The sequence below is a fragment of the Verruconis gallopava genome, assembly GCF_000836295.1.
Source record: "Verruconis gallopava strain CBS 43764 unplaced genomic scaffold supercont1.8, whole genome shotgun sequence".
NCBI classification, from domain to species: Eukaryota; Fungi; Ascomycota; class Dothideomycetes; order Venturiales; family Sympoventuriaceae; genus Verruconis; species Verruconis gallopava.
The window spans coordinates 367196-387796 of record NW_015622144.1 but is presented as its reverse complement, the minus strand read 5'-3'; the positions used below and the strand labels follow the sequence as shown (position 1 = coordinate 387796).

At 54.1% G+C, this 20601-nt stretch overlaps 8 protein-coding genes across 10 annotated transcripts; 3 read left to right on the top strand and 5 right to left on the bottom strand.

Annotated features, from left to right (window-relative positions):
* Nucleotides 1-160: 160 nt before the first annotated feature.
* Nucleotides 161-2094, bottom strand: PV09_03138 (uncharacterized protein). The gene has a single exon (XM_016356295.1). It carries the CDS (start codon nucleotides 598-600, stop codon nucleotides 280-282), a length of 321 nt encoding a protein of 106 aa, XP_016215818.1. The 5' UTR covers nucleotides 601-2094; the 3' UTR covers nucleotides 161-279.
* Nucleotides 2095-2592: 498 nt separating this feature from the next.
* Nucleotides 2593-4822, top strand: PV09_03137 (acyl-CoA desaturase). Its single transcript, XM_016356294.1, has 2 exons — nucleotides 2593-3680; nucleotides 3744-4822. Exons 1-2 carry the CDS (start codon nucleotides 2926-2928, stop codon nucleotides 4399-4401), a joined length of 1413 nt encoding a protein of 470 aa, XP_016215817.1. The 5' UTR covers nucleotides 2593-2925; the 3' UTR covers nucleotides 4402-4822.
* A 181-nt stretch (nucleotides 4823-5003) lies between these two features.
* On the top strand, nucleotides 5004-6958 carry PV09_03136 (uncharacterized protein). Its single transcript, XM_016356293.1, has one exon. It carries the CDS (start codon nucleotides 5032-5034, stop codon nucleotides 6943-6945), a length of 1914 nt encoding a protein of 637 aa, XP_016215816.1. The 5' UTR covers nucleotides 5004-5031; the 3' UTR covers nucleotides 6946-6958.
* A 16-nt stretch (nucleotides 6959-6974) lies between these two features.
* Nucleotides 6975-8108, bottom strand: PV09_03135 (uncharacterized protein). Its single transcript, XM_016356292.1, has 3 exons — nucleotides 7481-8108; nucleotides 7345-7419; nucleotides 6975-7205 (listed from the first exon to the last, which is right to left on the bottom strand). Exons 1-3 carry the CDS (start codon nucleotides 7550-7552, stop codon nucleotides 7083-7085), a joined length of 270 nt encoding a protein of 89 aa, XP_016215815.1. The 5' UTR covers nucleotides 7553-8108; the 3' UTR covers nucleotides 6975-7082.
* Nucleotides 8109-8123: 15 nt separating this feature from the next.
* PV09_03134 (uncharacterized protein) lies at nucleotides 8124-8898 on the bottom strand. The gene has a single exon (XM_016356291.1). The coding sequence runs from the start codon at nucleotides 8626-8628 to the stop codon at nucleotides 8311-8313; it is 318 nt and encodes a 105-aa protein (XP_016215814.1). The 5' UTR covers nucleotides 8629-8898; the 3' UTR covers nucleotides 8124-8310.
* Nucleotides 8899-10407: 1509 nt separating this feature from the next.
* Nucleotides 10408-12007, bottom strand: PV09_03133. 2 transcript variants are annotated; one of them, XM_016356289.1, is made up of 3 exons: nucleotides 11840-12007; nucleotides 11501-11776; nucleotides 10408-11445 (listed from the first exon to the last, which is right to left on the bottom strand). In XM_016356289.1, the coding sequence occupies exons 2-3, from the start codon at nucleotides 11671-11673 to the stop codon at nucleotides 10557-10559; spliced, it is 1062 nt and encodes a 353-aa protein (XP_016215812.1). In that variant the 5' UTR covers nucleotides 11674-11776; nucleotides 11840-12007; the 3' UTR covers nucleotides 10408-10556. The 2 variants fall into 2 exon arrangements, with proteins under 2 accessions (XP_016215812.1, XP_016215813.1); XM_016356290.1 differs by having other exon boundaries at nucleotides 11924-12007.
* Nucleotides 12008-12137: 130 nt separating this feature from the next.
* PV09_03132 (uncharacterized protein) lies at nucleotides 12138-13820 on the top strand. The gene has a single exon (XM_016356288.1). The coding sequence runs from the start codon at nucleotides 12158-12160 to the stop codon at nucleotides 13589-13591; it is 1434 nt and encodes a 477-aa protein (XP_016215811.1). The 5' UTR covers nucleotides 12138-12157; the 3' UTR covers nucleotides 13592-13820.
* On the bottom strand, nucleotides 13680-19825 carry PV09_03131. Of its 2 annotated transcripts, none has more exons than XM_016356286.1 (5): nucleotides 18437-19825; nucleotides 17201-18370; nucleotides 16633-16834; nucleotides 16012-16236; nucleotides 13680-15934 (listed from the first exon to the last, which is right to left on the bottom strand). In XM_016356286.1, the coding sequence occupies exons 2-5, from the start codon at nucleotides 17328-17330 to the stop codon at nucleotides 14452-14454; spliced, it is 2040 nt and encodes a 679-aa protein (XP_016215809.1). In that variant the 5' UTR covers nucleotides 17331-18370; nucleotides 18437-19825; the 3' UTR covers nucleotides 13680-14451. The 2 variants fall into 2 exon arrangements, with proteins under 2 accessions (XP_016215809.1, XP_016215810.1); XM_016356287.1 differs by having other exon boundaries at nucleotides 17201-18302.
* Nucleotides 19826-20601: the final 776 nt, after the last annotated feature.

Genomic DNA, 20601 nt, shown 5'->3' with positions numbered 1-20601 from the left:
GACTCGTGCCAGTTCCAGTACTAGCATTCGCGCGATGGGTGCACGATGGACGACGACTAATGAACCCAATGTCTAGGGGGGTATGGGGTGCTGTTGCGACGAATTCTTTAGATTCGTCTTACCGTAGATCTCTCGTTTGCTACTCTACGAGCGTGTGTGGATTTCATCGTCTGATCTGGCGAACGTGCAGAGAAGATCACCCGCGTCATGATGCTGTGCTAACTTACTGTGGCCTTCGCGGCACGCTTCGCAAATGAACATAGAAAGCCCCGTACACCTTCAGAAGGGCTGTGATTGAAAGAGGTTCGAGCAGAGATAGCTTGCTGCGCGCTGATTGGTGCTTTTTTTTGTCTCCACATGTCCTCGATTATGCTCGTTACGAGATGTACCGATACCCTTTGGCGATCCACTACTGGTCGCAAAGTTTGTGTTCATCATATTTCTATTGCGCACCGCGAACGCGCGAGGTGCTTCACACGTGCAGGGAGTGATCAATTTGCTGCTTAGACGAGTGCTATCTTCATTCGCCATCCCCACGCTTTGATCCCAGGAACACAATACGGCACTGAGGTGTTCGAATTCTCGCCATGCGCTGTTCATGCCTGAAGCACTTCACAGTGTCTTGATTTTGGAAAACGTCGTAGAGAGCTGACATTTCAGCCACGCCGCCAAAGTACATAGTTGTCGCAGTGGTCAACGGCGACCTTTTTGGCTGAGGCCGCGCAGATCGACGGTTTGACCTTGACAGCGCTATAGCAGCTGTCCGCGCTGGATCCGAGCGGAAATATCGAGGTCCACATGAAGCACTGCGCATGTAGTAGCAGGGAAAGTTTCTGGTGCTTCACGCTACGAACATGAGCATCTACGGTGTCTTCGGGTCGCGCCTGACGCGTTGTCCGTCGGCTGGCGACAAGAAGTCTACACGTCATCTTGCTCCTGCTTGAGCAGGCGCTTCCATCTCGGTACCGATGAGCGCGAGGCAGGAGCAAGGGAGCATCAGCAGTTGCTTGGAACAAGCTGTTGACCGGGTCGCTGCGGCAGAGGCCTTGACCTTGCCGCGGCGAGGCAAGCACGACGTGCACAGTTACGTTTGGCGGCAGCAACGGCGGCAGCGAGCCAGTGCGGCAAGGAGAAGCACCGCATGATCGAAAGTGCGTCGCCAGAGAGACATGACCGTTTTGTTTCCCTGGCCGCGCGTAGCATTTGGCTTTGTCGGAGCTGAGCCAAACGTGCTTCACTGTGCCGTTCCTCCTTCTTTCTTTTTCCTCTTTACCAGCTTCGGTACGACGCCTGCTGAGCTACCAACGCAAGGTCGTTGCCCCACACATTACCTCACGTTTCTTGCATGGCATACGTCCAATCGTCCAAAGCCTGCCGGTGTCAGAAGGAGAAATCGATGGCAGATTATCGGGGGGGCTGCACTGAACCGCCATCCGTTGACACGGCGTGCTCTTTTTTGCGTCTTCAAGGCTGATGTCATGGCGGAGTTGACAGCGTCATAACATCTGATAAAGTTATCCCTGGTGGGCATCCACACGCGGGTGCACGACGCTGAGGTCACATGACTAAACGAGATTTCCCGACATGAACTTGACTTCTTGATAAGAAACAGGGGCTCTCAGGCCCTCAGAATATCAGTTTTATCACGGCTCGTTTCTCAGGATCCGGTTGATAGGAGATGACGGAATCCGGAAGCCGTGTAAGGCGGTTGTCGCGTGAGGTGGTGTTGTTTCGATGGATCCCTTCATCCGCATAGCGTCTCAACAGAGATTGGCAAGAATCGCAGGCTGGAAAGAAGATTCAACAACTGCAAGCAAGGCCCGTTTCATATGCTACCGAGCTGCCGCTCCGACGGCCAGAAACAACAGCGTAACGATTGCGTGGACGGAGCGCAATGTCTGGGGCGGCCGCCTGGCTCACGCACGTGCTGCGGCCGTGTGTGGTACTGGAAGATGGTGGGGAGTTGCTAGGGCACGCTCATCGACTGTAGCAACTGCACAGCATGGTGCAGAGCAGCAGTGGCAGCAGCCGCGGTCGCCAGGACGGGTGGCGCATGCGAGCGAGACCGAATGATGACCAGCTGTGTGGACAGCCTCGACGAGCGCAGCTAGCTGGTTGTGGCCGGCCGCGAGTGTTTCGTGCGTATGGGGCAGGGCCCGGCTAAGAACGCAGCAGGAAGAGAATGTTCCTGCCCACTTCTAGCGGCCGCCGCGTGCCTTGCAGCGACCGCGTCCCTGGCCAGCCGAGGCCGTTGAGCCTTGCCGGCGCCCCGACAGTGCGCCGCCAGAAGCAAAAGAATCCAGCACGCAGTCGCAGCGCCTTCGCCTGAGCAACCGGCGGACGGCCGCACCAGGCATTCCTCGCCTGGGCCCCGCGCTGGAGGGCAAGGAGCAGCAGTCTCACACATGATGATGATCCCATGCTGGGTTTCAGCAGCGGGACCTCGGAAGCGAGATGCGCTGCCTGAACACCGCGTAAGGTCTGCCCCAACAAGCTGTTCCGCCGCGCGTCGTGATTGGCTCAACAAAAACCCGTCCAGCTCCATGCTCCAACCGCCGGCTGCGCGCTCTTTGCGCGCTCTCACGCCGGTCCATGGCCCTCTGCGTTGGATGACCACAGCATTATGCTTCTTTTGCTCAACGCCTGGAATCCCGCTGGGACTGTCCCCCCGCAGCCACTCGCTCCCATTCTTCCGGCCTTGCTGCCCATCCAGACCTGTCCTTTTTGCGCCCGGGTTTTTTTGTTGGCCGTTGACTAGATCCATGATTCGCACTCCGTAATCCACCTTGCCTCTTCTCGCCATCCATATTAAAAGCCCTCCTCTCCGCCATTCCGCTACTTGCTCTTTCCTTCTCCTCTTAGCCGCTTGCTCGCCAGTGTACTCCCCTCCCAGTTGCCATTGGGGCTATTCTTCACACGTTCATCATGCCGTCAAGCCAGCCTTCGGCAGGCGAGCCTGTCTCGCAACCGTCGGCCGCCACCTCGTCGAAAAACCCAAAGTACGATCCTAAGAAGCCTCACATCACCGACATGCCCATTACCTGGTCGAATTGGTACCAGCACGTCAACTGGCTGAACGTCACCTTCATCGGCTTCCTCCCTCTGTCCGGTGTCGTCGCCGCCTTCTTCACGCCACTCCAGTGGAAGACGGCTGTTTGGGCCGTCGTCTACTACTTCTGCACCGGCCTCGGTATCACGGCTGGCTACCACAGGCTGTGGGCACACAAATCGTACAACGCCACCTTCCCACTCGAGCTGTTCCTCGCCCTCTGCGGCGGCGGAGCCGTCGAGGGCAGCATCCGGTGGTGGGCAAGAGATCACCGCGCTCACCACAGATATACCGACACCTCCAAGGACCCCTACAGCGTCCGCAAGGGCCTGCTGTACAGCCACCTCGGCTGGATGGTCATGAAGCAGAATCCCAAGCGCATCGGCCGCACCGACATCTCCGACTTGAATGAGAATCCGATTGTGAGATGGCAGCACAAGAACTATGTCTGGGTTGCTCTCTTCATGGGTGTCGTCTTCCCATCCTTGGTTGCCGGCATTGGCTGGAACGATTGGAAGGGTGGCTATGTCTACTCTGGCATTCTCCGCATCTTGTTCGTCCAGCAGGCCACCTTCTGCGTCAACTCGCTCGCCCACTGGCTCGGCGAGCAGCCATTTGACGACCGCAACTCGTAAGTTTTGCTCCCCTTATATGGATCCAGACGAACAGCATGGCTAATTAAAACGCGTTGCAGACCCCGCGACCATGTCTTCACCGCTCTGATGACCCTCGGCGAGGGCTACCACAACTTCCACCACGAGTTCCCGTCTGACTTCCGCAACGCTATCGAATGGTATCAGTATGATCCAACCAAATGGTTCATCTGGACTTGCAAGAAGCTTGGCCTGGCATACAACTTGAAGCAGTTCCGAGCCAACGAGATCGAGAAGGGACGTGTGCAACAGCTGCAGAAGAAACTCGATCAGAAGCGCGCCAAGCTCGACTGGGGTGTGCCACTCGAGCAGCTTCCTGTCATGGAGTGGGAGGATTACGTCGAGCAGTGCAAGAACGGCCGTGCTCTTATCTCTGTTGCCGGTGTAGTTCACGACGTCTCAGGTTTCATTGAGGATCACCCCGGCGGACGTGCCATGATCAACTCTGGTATCGGAAAAGACGCAACCGCCATGTTCAATGGTGGCGTGTACCTACATTCAAATGCAGCGCACAATCTGCTGTCCACCATGCGCGTCGGCGTCATTCGTGGCGGTATGGAGGTCGAGATCTGGAAGCGCGATCATAACACAGCCAAGGACGCTATGTACATCAAGGACGAGAACGGCAACCGTATTATCCGCGCTGGCCAACAGGTCACCCGAGTTGCAGAGCCTGTGCAGAGCGCTGGTGCTGCTTAGATCCATCAAGATTTCTTTTTTTTTTCGGCTAGCTTTTTGATGTTGATGAGACTATGTGTATATATGTCCTATGCCGAGGTCTGAAATTTTTTTTTAAAGAGGCTTCGGGAGTTTCTGTATGGCGTTGGCGACTGCTCCTTGTAAAAGCGACTTGTGGGTGGGGAGAGACAACCCAGAAAACTTGTTAAGTTTTCGTGCGTTCGCTGCAAATGAAAACAAAGTTAAAGAATGAATCGACAGCTTTGGACGCTGCACGTGTTGCAGACTGGTTTCCATGATGCGTAAAAACCGTCTATACTCGAACATTGAGCTCTAAAATGGCAGAATTGACGAAATTGACACGGTCAGAAACCGTGCGACGTTTTGAGTTTGAAATTTCGAATAGATTTCACGTGCACAACTTCAATTGCCCTGCTGCCTTGCTTGTTTGACCACCTCCAGCCCCAAACTATTCAGACGACGAAGAACTCAATGATAGGATTAGCAGTCACTGTTGTAGGCAACGCGTAGCACGCGAAGAGAAAGAGGAATTTCTGAATGTTTTCATCCTGAGTCTTTTTACGCGAGCTTCTCCCGTGACGTGTTCAACACGTCTTGTTTGAGGACACACGACCTTCACATCAAAAGACTATGCCAATCAGACGTTCGTTGAAACGGCGGCGTGTCGATGATGGCTCTGGAACCATCGCAGAAAGCAACGATGGTGAGCGATCTGCTAGCCCACTCATGTCGCTTCAACGCGAGGTCTCGCCTCCACCAGCGAAAACGGTAGCGGAGCAGCGCAGGACGGCGCTTGGTGATGAGCCGAAGGACAGGGCAAAAGATGAAGGCGCAAAGGAACGCGAAAGCTCAAGCGCTGCAACGAAATTCATGCCCACGTGGACGTGGCCAGCAGTGTTGGCAACAGACAAGCCGGGAAAAGTTGCCAAAGCACCGTCCGAGTCGAAGACTGGGCCGGCGGAGACAAGTCGAAGTGAGGAGCAAGGAAGACCAACTCCACGGGGCGGCCAGAATCCGAGGGCAAAGCTGATCGCGTCCCCAATACAGCTGACGCGAATTCGCGATCTTCCGCCCTCGCACAACGTCGACACAGTGTCGCTGCGCGACATCCTAGGTCACCCCCTGCTCAAGGAGTGCTGGCAGTTCAATTATCTGCACTCCATCCCCTGGATCCTGGAGCACTTTGACGCCGACGTGCGTAACCTGGTGTCGTTGAAGGTCGTGCACGGGTTCTGGCGCAACGACGACGGGCGCAAGCAGAGCCTCCAGGAACAGGCCGACGCCGCCGTTCGATCCGGCGCCCGGGTCCAGCTCGTGGCCGCGCACATGCCTGAGATGTTTGGGACGCACCATACCAAGATGATGATCCTCTTCCGCCACGACGACCTCGCCATGGTGGTCATCCACACCGCCAACATGATCGAGCAAGACTGGACGAATCTAACGCAGGCCGTCTGGAGATCGCCGTGGCTGCCGCTACTCACGCACGACGGCGGGCATGAACGCGACGACGACGACAAGGGCGAGGCCGAGGCCGAGGACGAGGCCTACGAGATTGGTACGGGCCAGCGCTTCAAAGCGGACTTGGTGAGGTATTTGAAGGCGTACGAGTCACGCACGAGGACCTTGGTTCGCGAGCTGAGGCGATACGACTTCAGCAGCGTCAAGGCGGCACTTGTTGCCAGTGCTCCAAGTAAAGCGTCGCTTGATGGTGTCCAGGCTACGAAGACGACGGCATTCGGATGGCCGGGCCTAAAGCAGATACTTTCGCGCATACCTGCCGGCGTCACGGCGGCGCGAAACACGCCCGTCGTCAACGTGCAGGTGTCTTCGATCGCCACCCTGACGGAAAAGTGGATACACAACCTCCAGGACGTTCTGGCTGCTCACGCAAAGCCGCCGTCTGCGGACAGATCGACGGCTAAGCCAAAGTACCACATCATTTTCCCTACCGCGGCAGAGATCCGAAACAGTCTGGACGGGTACGCGTCTGGGGCGTCGATACATATGAAGCTCAAGAGCGCCGCCCAGCAAAAGCAGCTCCAGCTTCTCAGGCCGATGCTCTGCCACTGGGACGGCCCCGGCCATGACGCTGGCGCTGCGACGGGTGCTGCGAGAGAGGCGTTCAGGAGCCGGGCGGCGCCGCACATAAAGACGTACGTTCGCTTCAGAGACTCGGCTTGCAGCGAGATAGACTGGGCGATGGTCACGAGTGCAAATCTGTCGCAGCAAGCCTGGGGCGCCACCCAGGACAAGGACGGACTTGTAAGGATCAGCAGCTACGAGCTTGGGGTTGTCGTCTGGCCCGACTTGTTCAGGGACGACGACGGAGGCAAAGTGATGATGGTGCCTACGTTTGGGAAAGACACGCCTGCGCACGACGCTGCTCGTGACGACGTGCGTGGCGTGGTGGGGTTTCGCATGCCGTACAGCCTACCGCTGGTCCCGTACCGCAAGGAGGAGGTGCCATGGTGCAACTCCGACACGCACGCGGAGCCAGACTGGATGGGCGTGGTTTGGAACACCAGCGAGGGTCAGATGTAGGCGGCGGACGGACCCCAAAAAAAACATGGTGCACGTGTACAGCTTACGGCTTTTTTGTATTGTGATACCCCCGAGAGCTTTACGTACAAAGGACGACAAACGCCCTCCTCTCTTCCTTTCTGTCCCCCGCTTCTCGTCTACTCCTTGAGGCCGTACTTCTCCTTCAGCGCGTTGAATCGCTCGACGTACTGCTTCTTCGCCTCCTCTGCTGTGATGCCTTCGTCGACCTTCTTCTGCCAAGCGCTGCGCTTTGCCTTGCCCTGCTCGCCGCATCCAATCGTTAGCAGCTGCATACACACACAACACATACGCCACATCTCCACCAACGCCAAGAGAGAAGAAGAAGAAGATTCCAAAAAAAAAAATGACGGGGGAGGGGAGGGGAGGGAGGTGTCATACCGTAAAGTCGAACGTGCCCGGCTTTGGCGCCGCGTTGATGTCCTCGCCGTTGGCGATCTTGGCGAGACTGTAGAACTGCCCCCCTTGGTGTTCAGCGTGCTTTCTGGAGGCGCGTCAGCGGGACGGCCCAACGTACCTCGAGCTTGTCGGCGTCGGTGCCGCCCAAGAGCTTGCCGGCGTTGGCGTACGCGGTCTCGAAGTCAGACATCGGGGCGAGAGTTGAACGTGCTGGAAGGGTGGGGTTCGAAACGTGCGTCTGCGTGTTCTTTTCTTTCTCTTTCCTTAAAGTTTGTGTGTCCGTGGGGAGGAAGGAGGAGGAGGAGGAGGGGAGCTGTTCGTGGTGGCGGCGGCGGCGGTGGTGGTGGTGTGGGGCTCGTTTTGGTGAAGGTGGGATCCGGCCTGGTGCGTCTAAGATGGAGAAGCGAAAAAAAAAAAACACGGTTGTGGTTTGTTCTCCTTTTTGTGTCCGCGTGGTGTCGACGCGGGACAGATCGGGAGCCCTTTTTGAATGTCGGTCAGGCGTCCCCTTGTGACGCTTTGGCTTTGGTGCGGCCCCTCTGTTGTGTTGAGCCTTTCTCACTCTGTCGATGCGGATGATGAGGGGCCTCTAGTTGGGCACGCTCATGTGGCCATGACGTTACCGCTCGATGTGGGGTACCTCAACGGAACCTTTGCATAACACACAGCTAGCCGCAACCTGCCCACCGCGAAATCGCGACAACCAACAGAACGCCTCGTGCTTGAGCCGAACAGGCGTCCGACTGCCGCCCCCCCCCCCCCCATTTTCCGCCATTCCGTTTCATGTCCCAGCGACGGCGTGGCTCTGCTGCCGCTTGCTGGTGTAGTCCTGCGGCGACGACGATGGCTGCTTGACAGACCTCACTCGCCTCTCCACGCTGTCCGTCTTCCGGCACGAATCTCGGCCGTCAAAGATCGCAAACCGCACAGAAGCTCAGAAGCGAGCGTCTAGTGACAGCTTGTCTGGGCCAAAGCAACGGCGGCGCTTGCGGGACGACTGTAGTTCGGAGACGGGAGGATATCGAAGTGGAAGACGCGTCGGACCGTTTTGCTCGTTCGCGAAGCGGGCTCCTCGTCGCGGAAACTCGGTACCAGCTGGCCCACAAGGAGTGTATTCAACTCCATGTTGTTCGGCTTGAAGTTCACGAGTGCCATGTTCGTAGTGTATCCTGTCCGCGAGTGACTCGACTCGTACCGTACGAACGAAACAAAAATGCGCGACAGCTTTGGAGGTAGAGCGCCATTCTGCGCTTCAGCGCATTGCATGACGGTACTACGGCGTGATGGGAGGATTCCTGTTCACATGCGTGGAGCTCAAAGCAAAAGCCAAGGCGAAGGGCAGCGCAGAGTTTTTTTTTTCGACAGGGCAACACCGCCAGGGATCAGACGTTCTCGCCGATAAAACTCTTGTCGTGACGAACTGAATGTAAGTGAAAGAGGGATCTGGAGTTACTGCGAAGGTCGTTGTCAGTTCTCATGTCCGACGGAGAGGTTCGGGCGTGTGTAGGAAGCTATGAAACTCGCGAATTCCAAAAGCCGGCGGCCAGGCAATGATTGCGAATATACATTTGCAGAGACCAAGATTTTACTCTTTTAAGATTGGAGAACTATCACAGTCACCGTGAACTGCCAACAAGGTCTGCGGATACATCCAAGCCCATCCTCCGCCTGCGTCAAACGATCAAAATATTTATTGTACGCTGAATCGGGGCGGTGGGTTCATTGAAATTTGATCTACGCTTCAGAAAACCAATAGGGACCCGACGACATAGAGATAAAAGGATCTTGGTCTGCATAGAGTATCTCTTGCCTTTTGGAAGGTCAAGTTCAAAATGTGGCCCAGATGATATGGCGTGCTCGACGAAGTATGAAGGAGTTGTCTTCATTCATCCTCGCTTACCGCGTCAAAAGTTACCGCGAAAAAGAACAAAATCAAAAGTGGTACTAGCATTTAAGAACGTCCGGCCTATTGAACGGGAGAGTGAAGCTCGACTGATTAGGCAGAGCGTCGAGATCGGCGAGGGTTTTCAGAGGCTCGATGAGACTGTTCAAAGCCATGATCTATGCATGTCGAGCCACGCCGCAACACAGCGTGCTGCTCACAACATAAGAGAGAGGCGTTGAAGGAGTAGCGCGGCTATAAAAAGGTCATCCTAGAAATCCATCAGACACCTTGGGAGGCGCTTCAGGATTGCAAACTCAGGAACGCGGCGAACTCCGAAACGGATCACTGGGGTTGCCAAGGACTTTTGCAGGCCTGCTGACCGCGCAGACGCCGTTGCCGCCGCCGCCGAGCCTCACAGCACGCGAGAACTCTTTAACTATTACTCGATCGCAACCGCTTCGAAACCGCTAGAAACGTAAACCTTCAGCCAGACTTTGCTCGTCTTACTCGATCAGAATCATGGCTTCCACAGGCTCCTTCCCATCGTCATACTATTCTAACGTGCACATAAAAAATTTTCTCTTAATTAGAGCCTTGAGCGGGACTGTGGCTTTTTGAGCGGTGATCTCATCGCGTTCGTGTAAATGCTTTCCGTTGAACCACGTCTATAAAGGACAGTGCGAAGGCTGCTGGCTGCTGTAGAAACAATCAGAAAATACAAATCGAATCCAGCAAATAGAACGTGCTTTTTTTTCTTCGGACAGATAATCGGAGCCTTTAATCGCCTCAACTTCTTTACTCTCCACAGCTAGACGCATCTACAAATTTCGAGCCCGTCTCTTAAAAGAAAACAAATCACAACAGACATGTCCGCTTCAAGGAACCCGCTCGCATCCGCGCCACAGGATGAACGCCGCACATCCACATCATCCCACTTCTCAATTAACGGTGCTCTCCGCTGGCTAGCAGATAAGGTCGTCGACAAGGACGATCAGAGTAGACGGAGCTCATACGAAGGCCTGATGCCTTCACCTTACGAAACAAAAGCCGAGTATCAGAAGCGAATGAACGCATACAAGACACAGGCATTCTGGTAACCACCGTCGAGTGGGGGAGAGATGTGATCCGGTATCACGAGCGATTGGGAGGAAAATGCAAAGCGAAAAGGAAATAAATTATCCCCGGATGACTGGTCATGACCAGGGGCTATTGATGATACATAACGTCGCATAGCACTATATACACATGAAAAATCTAATGCGTAATGAATCGTTCAGGCTGGAAGTACCGACCCTGTTTTTTTTTTCTTTCATACAGACATCTTCATCGCGATCGTTTTGTGAGGGTTGTACCCTTTGACCTCAAAGTCGCTCACCTGCCAACCGTCGATGCTGCAACCAACCTCGCGCTTGATCTCCAAGTCGGGAAAGTCTCTCGGTTCGCGCTCGAGCTGCACGTTGAGCGCCTCGACGTGATCCAGATACACGTGTGCGTCGCCCATGGTGTGCGTCAACGTGCCGGGAATCAGGTCGCAGACGTGGGCGAGCATGTGCGTCAGCAACGCGTACGAGGCGATGTTGAACGGCACGCCTAGGCCCATGTCGCACGACCGCTGATACAGGATGCAGTGCAGCGTCCCCTTCGGCCGCGGACCGTCTGCTGAGCTGTCGCGCCGCTGCCTGTGGCCCGGCGTCGCGAAGGAGACGTAGAATTGCGCGAACATGTGGCAAGGTGGCAAGGCCATTTTCTTCAGGTCGGCGGGGTTCCACGCGCTCAGGATGATGCGCCGATCGTACGGCTTGTTCTTGAGCTTATCGATCACGTCCGCGAGCTGGTCCACACCCTGCCCCGTATAATCCGTATGCGCGTCGACGTACTCCGCTCCGAAGTGACGCCACTGGAAACCATATACGGGACCGAGGTCGCCCTCTTCTCTGTGCCCGAGACCGTTGGCGTCGAGGAACTCTCGGCTCCCATTGCCGTCCCAGATCTTGATGCCCTGTTCTGAGAGCGGTTTCGAGGACGTCGAGCCTGCTATGAACCAGAGCAGCTCTGCAATGACTGCGCGGAGGAACACGCGCTTGGTCGTGAGAAGGGGCAGGACGGGAATGGGCGCTTGTGACGGATCGTCGGCCGGGCGGGAGAGGGAAAACTTCAGCTGAGCTGGTGCGAAGATAGAGTATGTTCCGGTGCCAGTTCTGTGATAAGACTCGGTAAGCGAGACAGTACGAAAGCGTGAGCGTTCGAGCCTACCTATCAGGCCTGTGTTCCCCGTTCTCCATAATATCCCTGATCAAGTCCAGGTATTGATACTCTTCATGCCTCTTGGCAGGTTTAGAGATATTCGAAACATCGTCATTCTTCTTCGCTTCTAGCGCAACACCTGGCCCACTCGCTGGGCCTGTCTCAAATGCGCTGGGGCTCATTGCCGTTCGCGCTGCTTAGACTTAACGTGTGCACTCCTTGTAGTAAATGAATCAGGAAAATGGCGAGATTTTGCATACGGGTACGCAAATACAAGACAAGAGACTAGATATTCTTTCGTCAGTTCACCCTAAAAAAATACTGCGACGTAGACAGGGGAAATCGCACGATAATTAACCCTTGTGGAGATAGATTGGAGGCGGCGCAATTGACTACCGCTTTGTGAGGAAATGAAGGGAAGAAAAAACTCACCTCAATAGAGGGGACAAATTCTCAGACAAACATTGTCTTCGTATGACCCGGATTGATGTCTTGTAGTTTTGTTAGATATCTGAGATCAGAAGGAAAAGCGGGACACTCACGACGCGTGGGACGCGAACGACGCAATCACGCTAAAATTTTGGTCACGTGATACTCATCTGTGACAAGCTCTCGCTACAGCAGGTCCTCCTCGAAAGTGGCATGAAGGATTTCACAGCTGTCATCATGGATGTAGACAAGTCCAAAAACAAATTACTTACTGTCCTTCAAGCGAGAGGCATCCCCCTTGGACTAGACGATATTCAGTGGGCCTTTGATGCCGATGTTACCAGGAAAGAAGCCGCAGCATGGATTGAGGAGTATCTCAACGAAGCTACGCTATTAACCCGGGAGGAAAAAGAGCTATACGATGCTATTGGAGAGACAACAAAGCTCGAATTATCCTCCAGCTCCCACGAGGTGGTGCCTCTGCTGGACCGCGACATCAAGGAGGCAATCGCGGCGTTGAAGTCGTCGACGTCGGCGATCGAGAATCACGCGAAAGCCCTAGAGACGCAAAAGGAAGTTTTGCTGCAGCTGCGAGGTGCCCATCCCGCCGCGAGAGGACCGCCTCGTGGCGGCGCTGCGAAGTATGCGCAGGAGAAAAGCAGTCTGAGCTTCGCGATCGAGGACCTGTCGTTCTCGATCACCGAGCAGCTCAAGGAAGCGGAGACGGAAGCCGCAAAGTCACTTTACGCGCTCAAATCGTTCAGCTCGGAGCGCTTGGCTGCCGACGAGCAGGTGCTTGAAGCGCTGTCCGCCGTCTCTGGTAAGGCCCTCTCGACCACGGGGCCTCAAGTCAGCCACGCAGAGTTGGAGAAGTGGCTCCAAGCCCTCGCTGCTCTGCGAGCCAGCGAGGTCAAATCCAGAATAAACTCCATTCTCGCGCCGGCGGGTCCGATTGCGAACGAAGAGCTTGGCGACGAAGACCTGGAGCTTCAGGCGGAACTCGAGACGCTGAAGGATGAGATCGACGCGGTAGTCCACATGGTCATTGGGCACGAGCTCCGAAATCCGTTGATGAAGAGTGTCGAAGCTTTCGAAAAAGGTGACCGTGCAGGTCGCCAAAGTTGGTCCCGCTATCTTCTATCCATGCTCGAGTATTTGGTGGCTCAGCTTGACGGGGCCAGCACACGAGTGTCCGAATTACGCAGCTACAGTGACGCACTGCTTGAAATCAGATCAATTGTGGCAGCTATCGAAGAAGAAAGTAAGACAAGAGATGAACCAGCCGTTGCGTCGACTGCACCCAACCTTACCGTTAAATCTCCCGCTCTCTCCTCCGCACCGCAGACCCCAACTAGCTCGATACCCTCCGCTCTGCGACGATTAAACATCCAGCCAACGGAGGGCCTGTCCAAACTCGACACGCTTGCGTTGGCTTCCTCTGCGAAGCTGCAAGCGCAATACGCTTCCACCGAGAAGATCTTCATCGATACTCTGGGTAAATCTCTCGATCCAAAGCAAAAAGATGCACTTGCCATCCTCAAGCAGCTGTATGCCACCTCACATTTCGGCTCGATCCATCTCATTGACGAAGGTCTGGAAGCCAAGATATCCGGTTTAGGGAAGAGGATTGACGAGCTGGCACCCAAGATAGCAACAGGAGACTTGAGGTGATGGAAACACGCATGTCGTTTCTTTCCTGTGATGATACATTCTACAAAGTTGCCCCCCCTCCTGCTGAGGTTGCGCGCGTTGTATCTGAGGGCGATTATAAATTCGTGCTAGATTTGAGATGAGAGAAAAGTTGTGAATACAAGCAAGTATTTAAGTGTGAAACAGATGCTTGCTACTAGTGATGTATGCCATAACGAAGTTCGCAGGACACAAAGAAGCAGAGATGCCGTAAAGCAAGAAAAAGTTATGCTGAGACCATCATTTTTCCCATCCTTTCCCCAAAAGAGCTGTTCCCTGATCGAGTCACCAGATCAGCATTCCCAGGACTCTTGTTCGCCAAGGTATATGGACCGATATCTGTTTCTTGGTATCCGTCTGCGTACAGGGGAAGATCAAACGCCCATAGACCACATTTATCGTTTGCACAACTCTGATATATTCCCGAATTTGTCCTCGTCCGACACGAACGCCAAGAAAATGCCGCCCATGAGTAAGATGAAAAAAAAGGGGAACTAAGCCCAAAAATGCCCATGTGATTGTGCCCGCGAAAGTTCGCGTCCGTCCAAAAGACCGCTTCAGGGCATATACGTTGCAGAGATGCGGATATCTGGGTGACGTGTGTGTGTGTGTGTGTGTTCACCATCCACGGCCCTTAGACGCCACGATCGCTGGCATTATAGATGTGAAAGATCTAGAAGTCGCATACACTGTCAAAACTCGCTCGACGACAGAAGGGAAATGGGGTATCGATGCCGAGTAGGCTATGTTGAAAAGACGTGAGATGAAGAATAAAAAGCACGCATGTGAGAATGTAGTGCTTTGTTAGATTCGTGAGGATCGGTCGAACGAAAGCCGTTGTGTTAATAGACCGTAGTGTGGGCCCCAACCTCGAGTTGTGGAATACGATTAGGAATATAATAGGATTTTTCTTCGAGCTTTCCATGGCCATTGCTGTAAATAGGCGGAAGTCCTAATCCACTCAGGCCTGTTGTTGGTGTTTGCATGAAATCTGATGTCGCTTGTGAAGATAGCATTAATGAGCTCTGATTCTCCATGCCAAAGGTGTCGACCGGGCCACCTACAACGGATGAAGCAGAGCTCACCGAGTGGCTATGCATGGGGGTTGGCTCCATAGCGTACTGATTGCCACGGTAGCCGCTTAGGCTATTAGGATAACCCCCACCCAAAGATCGGTTTCCTCCTAGGTTCATACCGTAGCCCATGTTGCCTAAATGACTGTAACCACCAGGACCGCCAGTTCCGGCGCCGGCACCACGGCTGGAGGCTGAATTCGGTCCTTCATTTGAGTAATGACTTGGGCTCCTTCCCCGAACAACGACTTGCGAGCTTGCACGCTCCGCTATCTTTACCCACTTTGGCTGTGGTGAATCCGGGCGTCGAATGTCCGCATACAACTCGACAATTAGATGATAGTATTGTTGTTGAGCTCGTCGTTTACCATTATTCGCCGTAGCGGATTTGAACTGGATCCTCTCGAAAGTATGCTGATGAGCTGTTGGTGTGGTCGGCATATTGCTGTGAGGATTCGAAGGATCGGATTGTTGCATGTCTGGGTCAGGTTGTGACTGGAGAGGGAAATATGGTGCAGGTATATGGCCACTCGAACCTATGCCAAACATGCCATAGTGTGGGTGCGGGTCTGCGTGTGGCAAATGGCCCAACTTTCCACCAGGCGGGGTTGGGCACAGCTTAGTGATCTTGATGGAGTTCTGAGGCCCCTTGTCGCGCTTGGGAGTGTGCTGGACGAGCTCGATGACCTTTCCCCCTGTGCCATCCACGCGGGCCGAGAGAGCCATGGCCATGGCTTGTACCTGCTTCTGCTCTCCATTATACATCAGAACGTGAGGCTGATTCGAGAGATGTGGCGTGAGCGTATAGGAGCATTGAACTGCAAAGTAATTTCTCCTGTAACATGTCCAACAGCTGTCACTGGACAAAAAGAAGCCCTTTTCGATTTTAGCCTCAATGTGCGGCTTGACCACCTCGCTCTGAGAAGCTCCACTGTAGAGTTCGTAGAAGGTCTCTTGAGACGAGAACGGCGGTGTCTCTAGGCCCTGAGTCGCTGGCGACGCGAAATTGCCGGCTGAACTAGACATGGTGAGATTGCTTGAGGGTAGTAATCTATTGGGCTCGCTTGTGTATAAATAGGACCTCCCGAGATAGTCGTTCTGAGCACCGGCTGTAGCTGCTGGGAAGTACTTTCCACCACCGCTTAAGTTCTGGTATCGATCACGAGCGCTTGTTGCACCATTCGGTGACACAGGATTACTACTGCTGAATCCCGACCGCTGTGATGGCAAGAAACTTGATGTGTGCTCGGCTCTGCATGTCTGAAATCAGTACGATAACTTGTGGAACGCCGAATCGAGATACCGCCGCGGGAGATACGAAGAACTTACGAGCGAGTTTGCATGCCGCCAAAGGTGGTCGGCAAATGGAACGTCGTAGAAGAATTCGCCGGCAGAGCCTGGGCGTGAACAAGCGGGTTGTGTATATTGGAAAGGCTCAAGGGTGAACTGTAAGAGGTGCGTTGGCTGCCCGTGAATGAATAGGCAGCTGAAGAATTATTCGATGAAGGACTGGTTGATATGGAACCCGAGCTTTGCTCCGGTGGCGGGTGGAACCTGCATCAGCAATGTATTAGCCTCATCCTGAATGCTGCAGCGTGTTGACAATCCAGCCTTGCGAAGGTGCAACGACCCAGCCAGGGTCACACTGGTGGGCGCTGATTCCGACTCCTTGAACTATAATAATGCAGGTTCGTCTTGTGATCATGGCACGGACCGCAACGTCGGTTTTTGTCTCTCAGATGGCAGTCCGAGTATTCGGGCTATTTGTGTAACTGGCAATGTGTATGCAGCGTCTACATGAAGACGTATGAAGCATTGAAAATCCGATGAGCAGGACTGCCGTCAGATTTTCGACAACATTTGCGACAGACACGGCGGAGCAACAGATGAGAGAAGAGGAATGCCCTCGAGGCCCAAAACAAAACATCCAACAAGGAATGGTCTACTTACGCAGGATCATTGGTTGTCGATCGGTGTCCAAGGTGTCTAGACAAGGTCGAAGGCTGGTGATGGAGCTCGGTATCCCTGCGTGGAGACTCTGGGACCCCGCCGTTGGTGTAGGAAATACCAGCCTGTTGGCTCAAATGATCGATGCAATCGGTGTCTGCGGGCAGGGAATAATTTTGCGAGTACAGTGCGCTCTGGACGATTGCTGCGAAAATGGTCGGTCAGTACATTGTCGCTGGCAGGTAAGATGCGCGCCGCAAGCGTGGCACGGTAACGGGTTCAGAAGAAAGGTGCGAAAGGATTTGAAGACGGATTGGGTGGCAGGGTAACGAGGTTACACGAAGCGTCGCTTCTTTCGGGGAATGCAAAGCGTGAAACTTTGCACCGGCGGCCAAAAAGGCAGCAGGAAGCCAAAGATAAATAGCGACCAGCGACAGTGAAAGCATGATTCGCAAGAAGCCTAACAGCAGTCCACGAGTGGAGCGATCCAATTTGAAGGATTTCAGGTGTGTAGATGCTAGGCCAGAGCGGATCCATGCCAGGCTTGGATGGAGGGAAAGCGTGGACTTACGTTGGTTCATAGCTTCATGCGCGAAATGCCTGTCCGCGTCCAGTGGCGTCTGTGGAGATGATGAAGGCAAACTTTCGACAGTCGAGAGCGTCCCGGATCTTTCTCCTGGCGCTGAAGGCACGACGTGCATGTCCTTCTCCGCGCCAGCAAGAGAAAAGAAAAAAGCTTGCGCCGCCTGGGTTCAAGTCGCCTCTCGACAACGGGCGCTTTTTTGATCGTATTTTTCTCGTGCGGTCCGCTGCGATTCTTCCCACTGCTTCCCGGAGATGTCTTGAGCCCAATCTTGCGCTCTTATTGGGGCGTCCGCTCGCTGTCCCAATCAACGTCGATGGCGAGGTTGTGCTTGTCTGCAAACGGTAGGTGGAGACTCTGTGAGTGCGGCGAGGGTGCAGCCCGCAAGAGGATGCGTCAACAACCCTGCTAAGATCGGAAAGTTTGATCAACAGCTAAGAGCGGCCGCTAATGGCTGTCAAAAAGTCGTTCGCGCCCCACGGTAGCTAGAGAAAGGTGCGTCCAGAGCACGCAGTATCGCAGCACTTGCTCTCCGGTTGCGCTGAATGTTGAAAGGCGTTTGATCAGCTTCAAAACATGCGGGGCTGGTTTGATTCGGTTTTGCTGAGGCCGGCTGAGAGCCGACTTCGAGGGAGTTCGCGACGCCTGTGGGAAGCTGGTAGGCCTCGTTTCGGATGTCCGCTTGAAGGCCAAGTTTTCTGGAGTCGCTGGTCGAACAAAGACTTTCGGCTCGACTTAAAACGTTGTCACTTGTCTGGATTGTTTGTCAACTCTCGAGTCGGTGTGTGGAAAACGTTTCAGCGCGCGGAAGCTTTGCTCCAAGGACCTGGCTAGGAAGGAATTAAGCCGGCACTCGTGGCTGCTGCTCCGTAGATCTGACTGCGTGGATGGAGCCTGATCGGCGGCCTTGCAATTGTACAAGAGCTTCTTGGGCCGTTTGTAGCGGCTACTGGCGGTTGCCCGATGAATGATGATAGATCTGAGGGGCGAATTGTTGTTTGTCCTGGACCGACTTTCACATTGATAGCCCTCAGCCTCTTAGCCGAATAGGTTTTCAGGGCTGTTCTTGTACGTGGAAACCGTATTGAGTCTGGCAAAGATAATAAGCCGGTGCAAAACTGGGCAATGATGATTGAACTAGTGCTCGGCGTAGGGAGTCTATCAAAGTGATGCTTAGGTCAAGCAGAAACAAAGGACAATGGTGAATGCGAGGCCAGCACTTACTCGAGTTTGGCTCGTGTCAGAGGGTTCAACCGTGAGGTGAAAATGTTCGTGTCTATTGGAGGGGTGAAGGCCCCAAGAACCAGAATGAAGAAGATATCTGGTGATCACAAGTCGAAGCAATTGGATTAGCTTCCAGATCAACTACCCGTCCCATGAACCACGACCTTTCCGAGTCAAGCCAAGATCCAATTTTTTATGCTTCAGCTTCAAGGTCCCAGAAACCATCGAAGGTGATGGCTTAGATCTAAATCGGCGTTCTAACAGCACGGTAGCATTGGCAGCCTGCAGAACGACCGTTCCCAAAATGGCCAATTATTTACTATTCTCAACGGTGTTGACGACACGGAGAACTGGCAACAGACCCAGAAAATTTACCTCTTCTCGTAGCAAACCTACAACCCTAGCCCCCTGTCGGTCCACTCCAGAATCATTCTATGCTCCTGTCTCGTGCGGCAATGCAGGAACAGAGTGAATGGATGAATGACCTGAGTCCCCGAAGCGGAATATGCCAAACCACCCAGAGTAAGCCCGGGAGTTCGGTAAATGCAGTGTTTCAATGGGCTGCTCATGAACAACGTGCAGAGCAAGGAATTTATCAAACTGTCCCATCCTTGCTATAGTTTACGGGCATGCCAGAGAGGTATTGGCGAAGCTTCGATACTTCTTACACCTTAGGCGTAATCTGGTGCCGGGGATGGATTGCGCTAGGGACGCGATCGGCCTGATCCGCTCTGTTCTGGCTGCCGCAGAAACAACCAGAGCGTCCAATCTAGGATCGAAACAAAGGGCGGTCAAAGTGAGCAAGAGGCGCCTTGTGACATCAAAGCGCCCAACAGTCTAGACTACGAGCGCCCAGGGCTGAGAGCTTCGTGGGACGAGACTGAGCAACCAAACGCTCCGAAACGTGGGAAGCGCAGCTAGATCTCCGAGATGACTAGGTCCAGGGCCACAAGCCGCAGGCTTTTCGGATCTCAAATGGTCAACCATTGCAACCTCACATTCAGGCGCAGCCAAGTGCCTAGCGAGAGACCACAAGTAGTAAGCGAAGGCAGCACTACCATGCATCGCCCTGTCCGCTGCCGGACCCAACCACTCGGGCGCATGCAAGTCGGGAAGCAGAAAACAGCAGCAACCATTCTACTCCCTTGATCGGATGGGGCACATGACATTACAAGACCATTGCTCTTGGTGTAAGGGCTTGGAGCTGTCCAAACGGTCAGGCCGCGGGGGGCTGCTTTGGGCAACCGAGCGACCAAGCGCAGGCGAATTTTTTTTTTCGATTGCCTTGCATTGGGGCGGCCAGGGGGCCGGTTGATAAACGAATGGCAGGATGGGCGGATGTGGCAGGCTGATTGGAGATAGGATGCGGCAGCAACGCAAGAAGTGACGTGCATTGCTGAGCAGACGACGTACGAGACTCATTTCAGGGAGAGCGGAGGATAAGTGAGGAAGATCGTGATTCGCGGGGTGGGTGACTAATCCAAGAACGGACTAGCGGCGTCTTAATTTGTGAGCAGTCAGATCAACCACCAACTCACATGGCTGAGCCGCATTCAATATTTTCCCCATCACAGGCTTTGTTTGCATTCTTTTTTTCTTTTCAAAGAGGTGCAGACTCGTTTTGAATCGGATCGCTCACCGCCATTTTCTGGCATTGCGAACTTCTCCGCCCTGTCTTTGGTTGGTTTGGAACATGGGAGCCTCTTCGGCCTCCTTGCCTCATTGCTCTGCATCCATCACAGCCTCCATCCCTCTCTGCCTCTGGCCCCTTCCCTCCCCCCTTACAGCCCTCTTTTGCCCGTTCTTGAGAGCGGAGCAGCGCGTGGCCGAGCATCAGCTGGCTTGGCGTTATCTTCCGAGCGTTATAACGGTTACATGGGTGAACCACCTTTGACCGGACTCACACCCGTCCCGACCTTTCTTTGTCCTCCAGAGTACCGAATAACGTTTGCGAATGGTCCAATCAAGGCCGCTTTTCCCCTCAAAAAAGTAGCGCACTTCGAACAAGTGCCATGTGCTGGTCCCGCCCACGCGTGTCAGGGCGTCCTTGGACGTACTAAATCTCGATCTTTGCCCTTCCTGCAAGCTTCCGATCAAAATTATTTGAATTTTTTCTTTGAGTCAAATTCGTGGCTAGGAGCTCCGTTCCGATGCCGACGGTATGT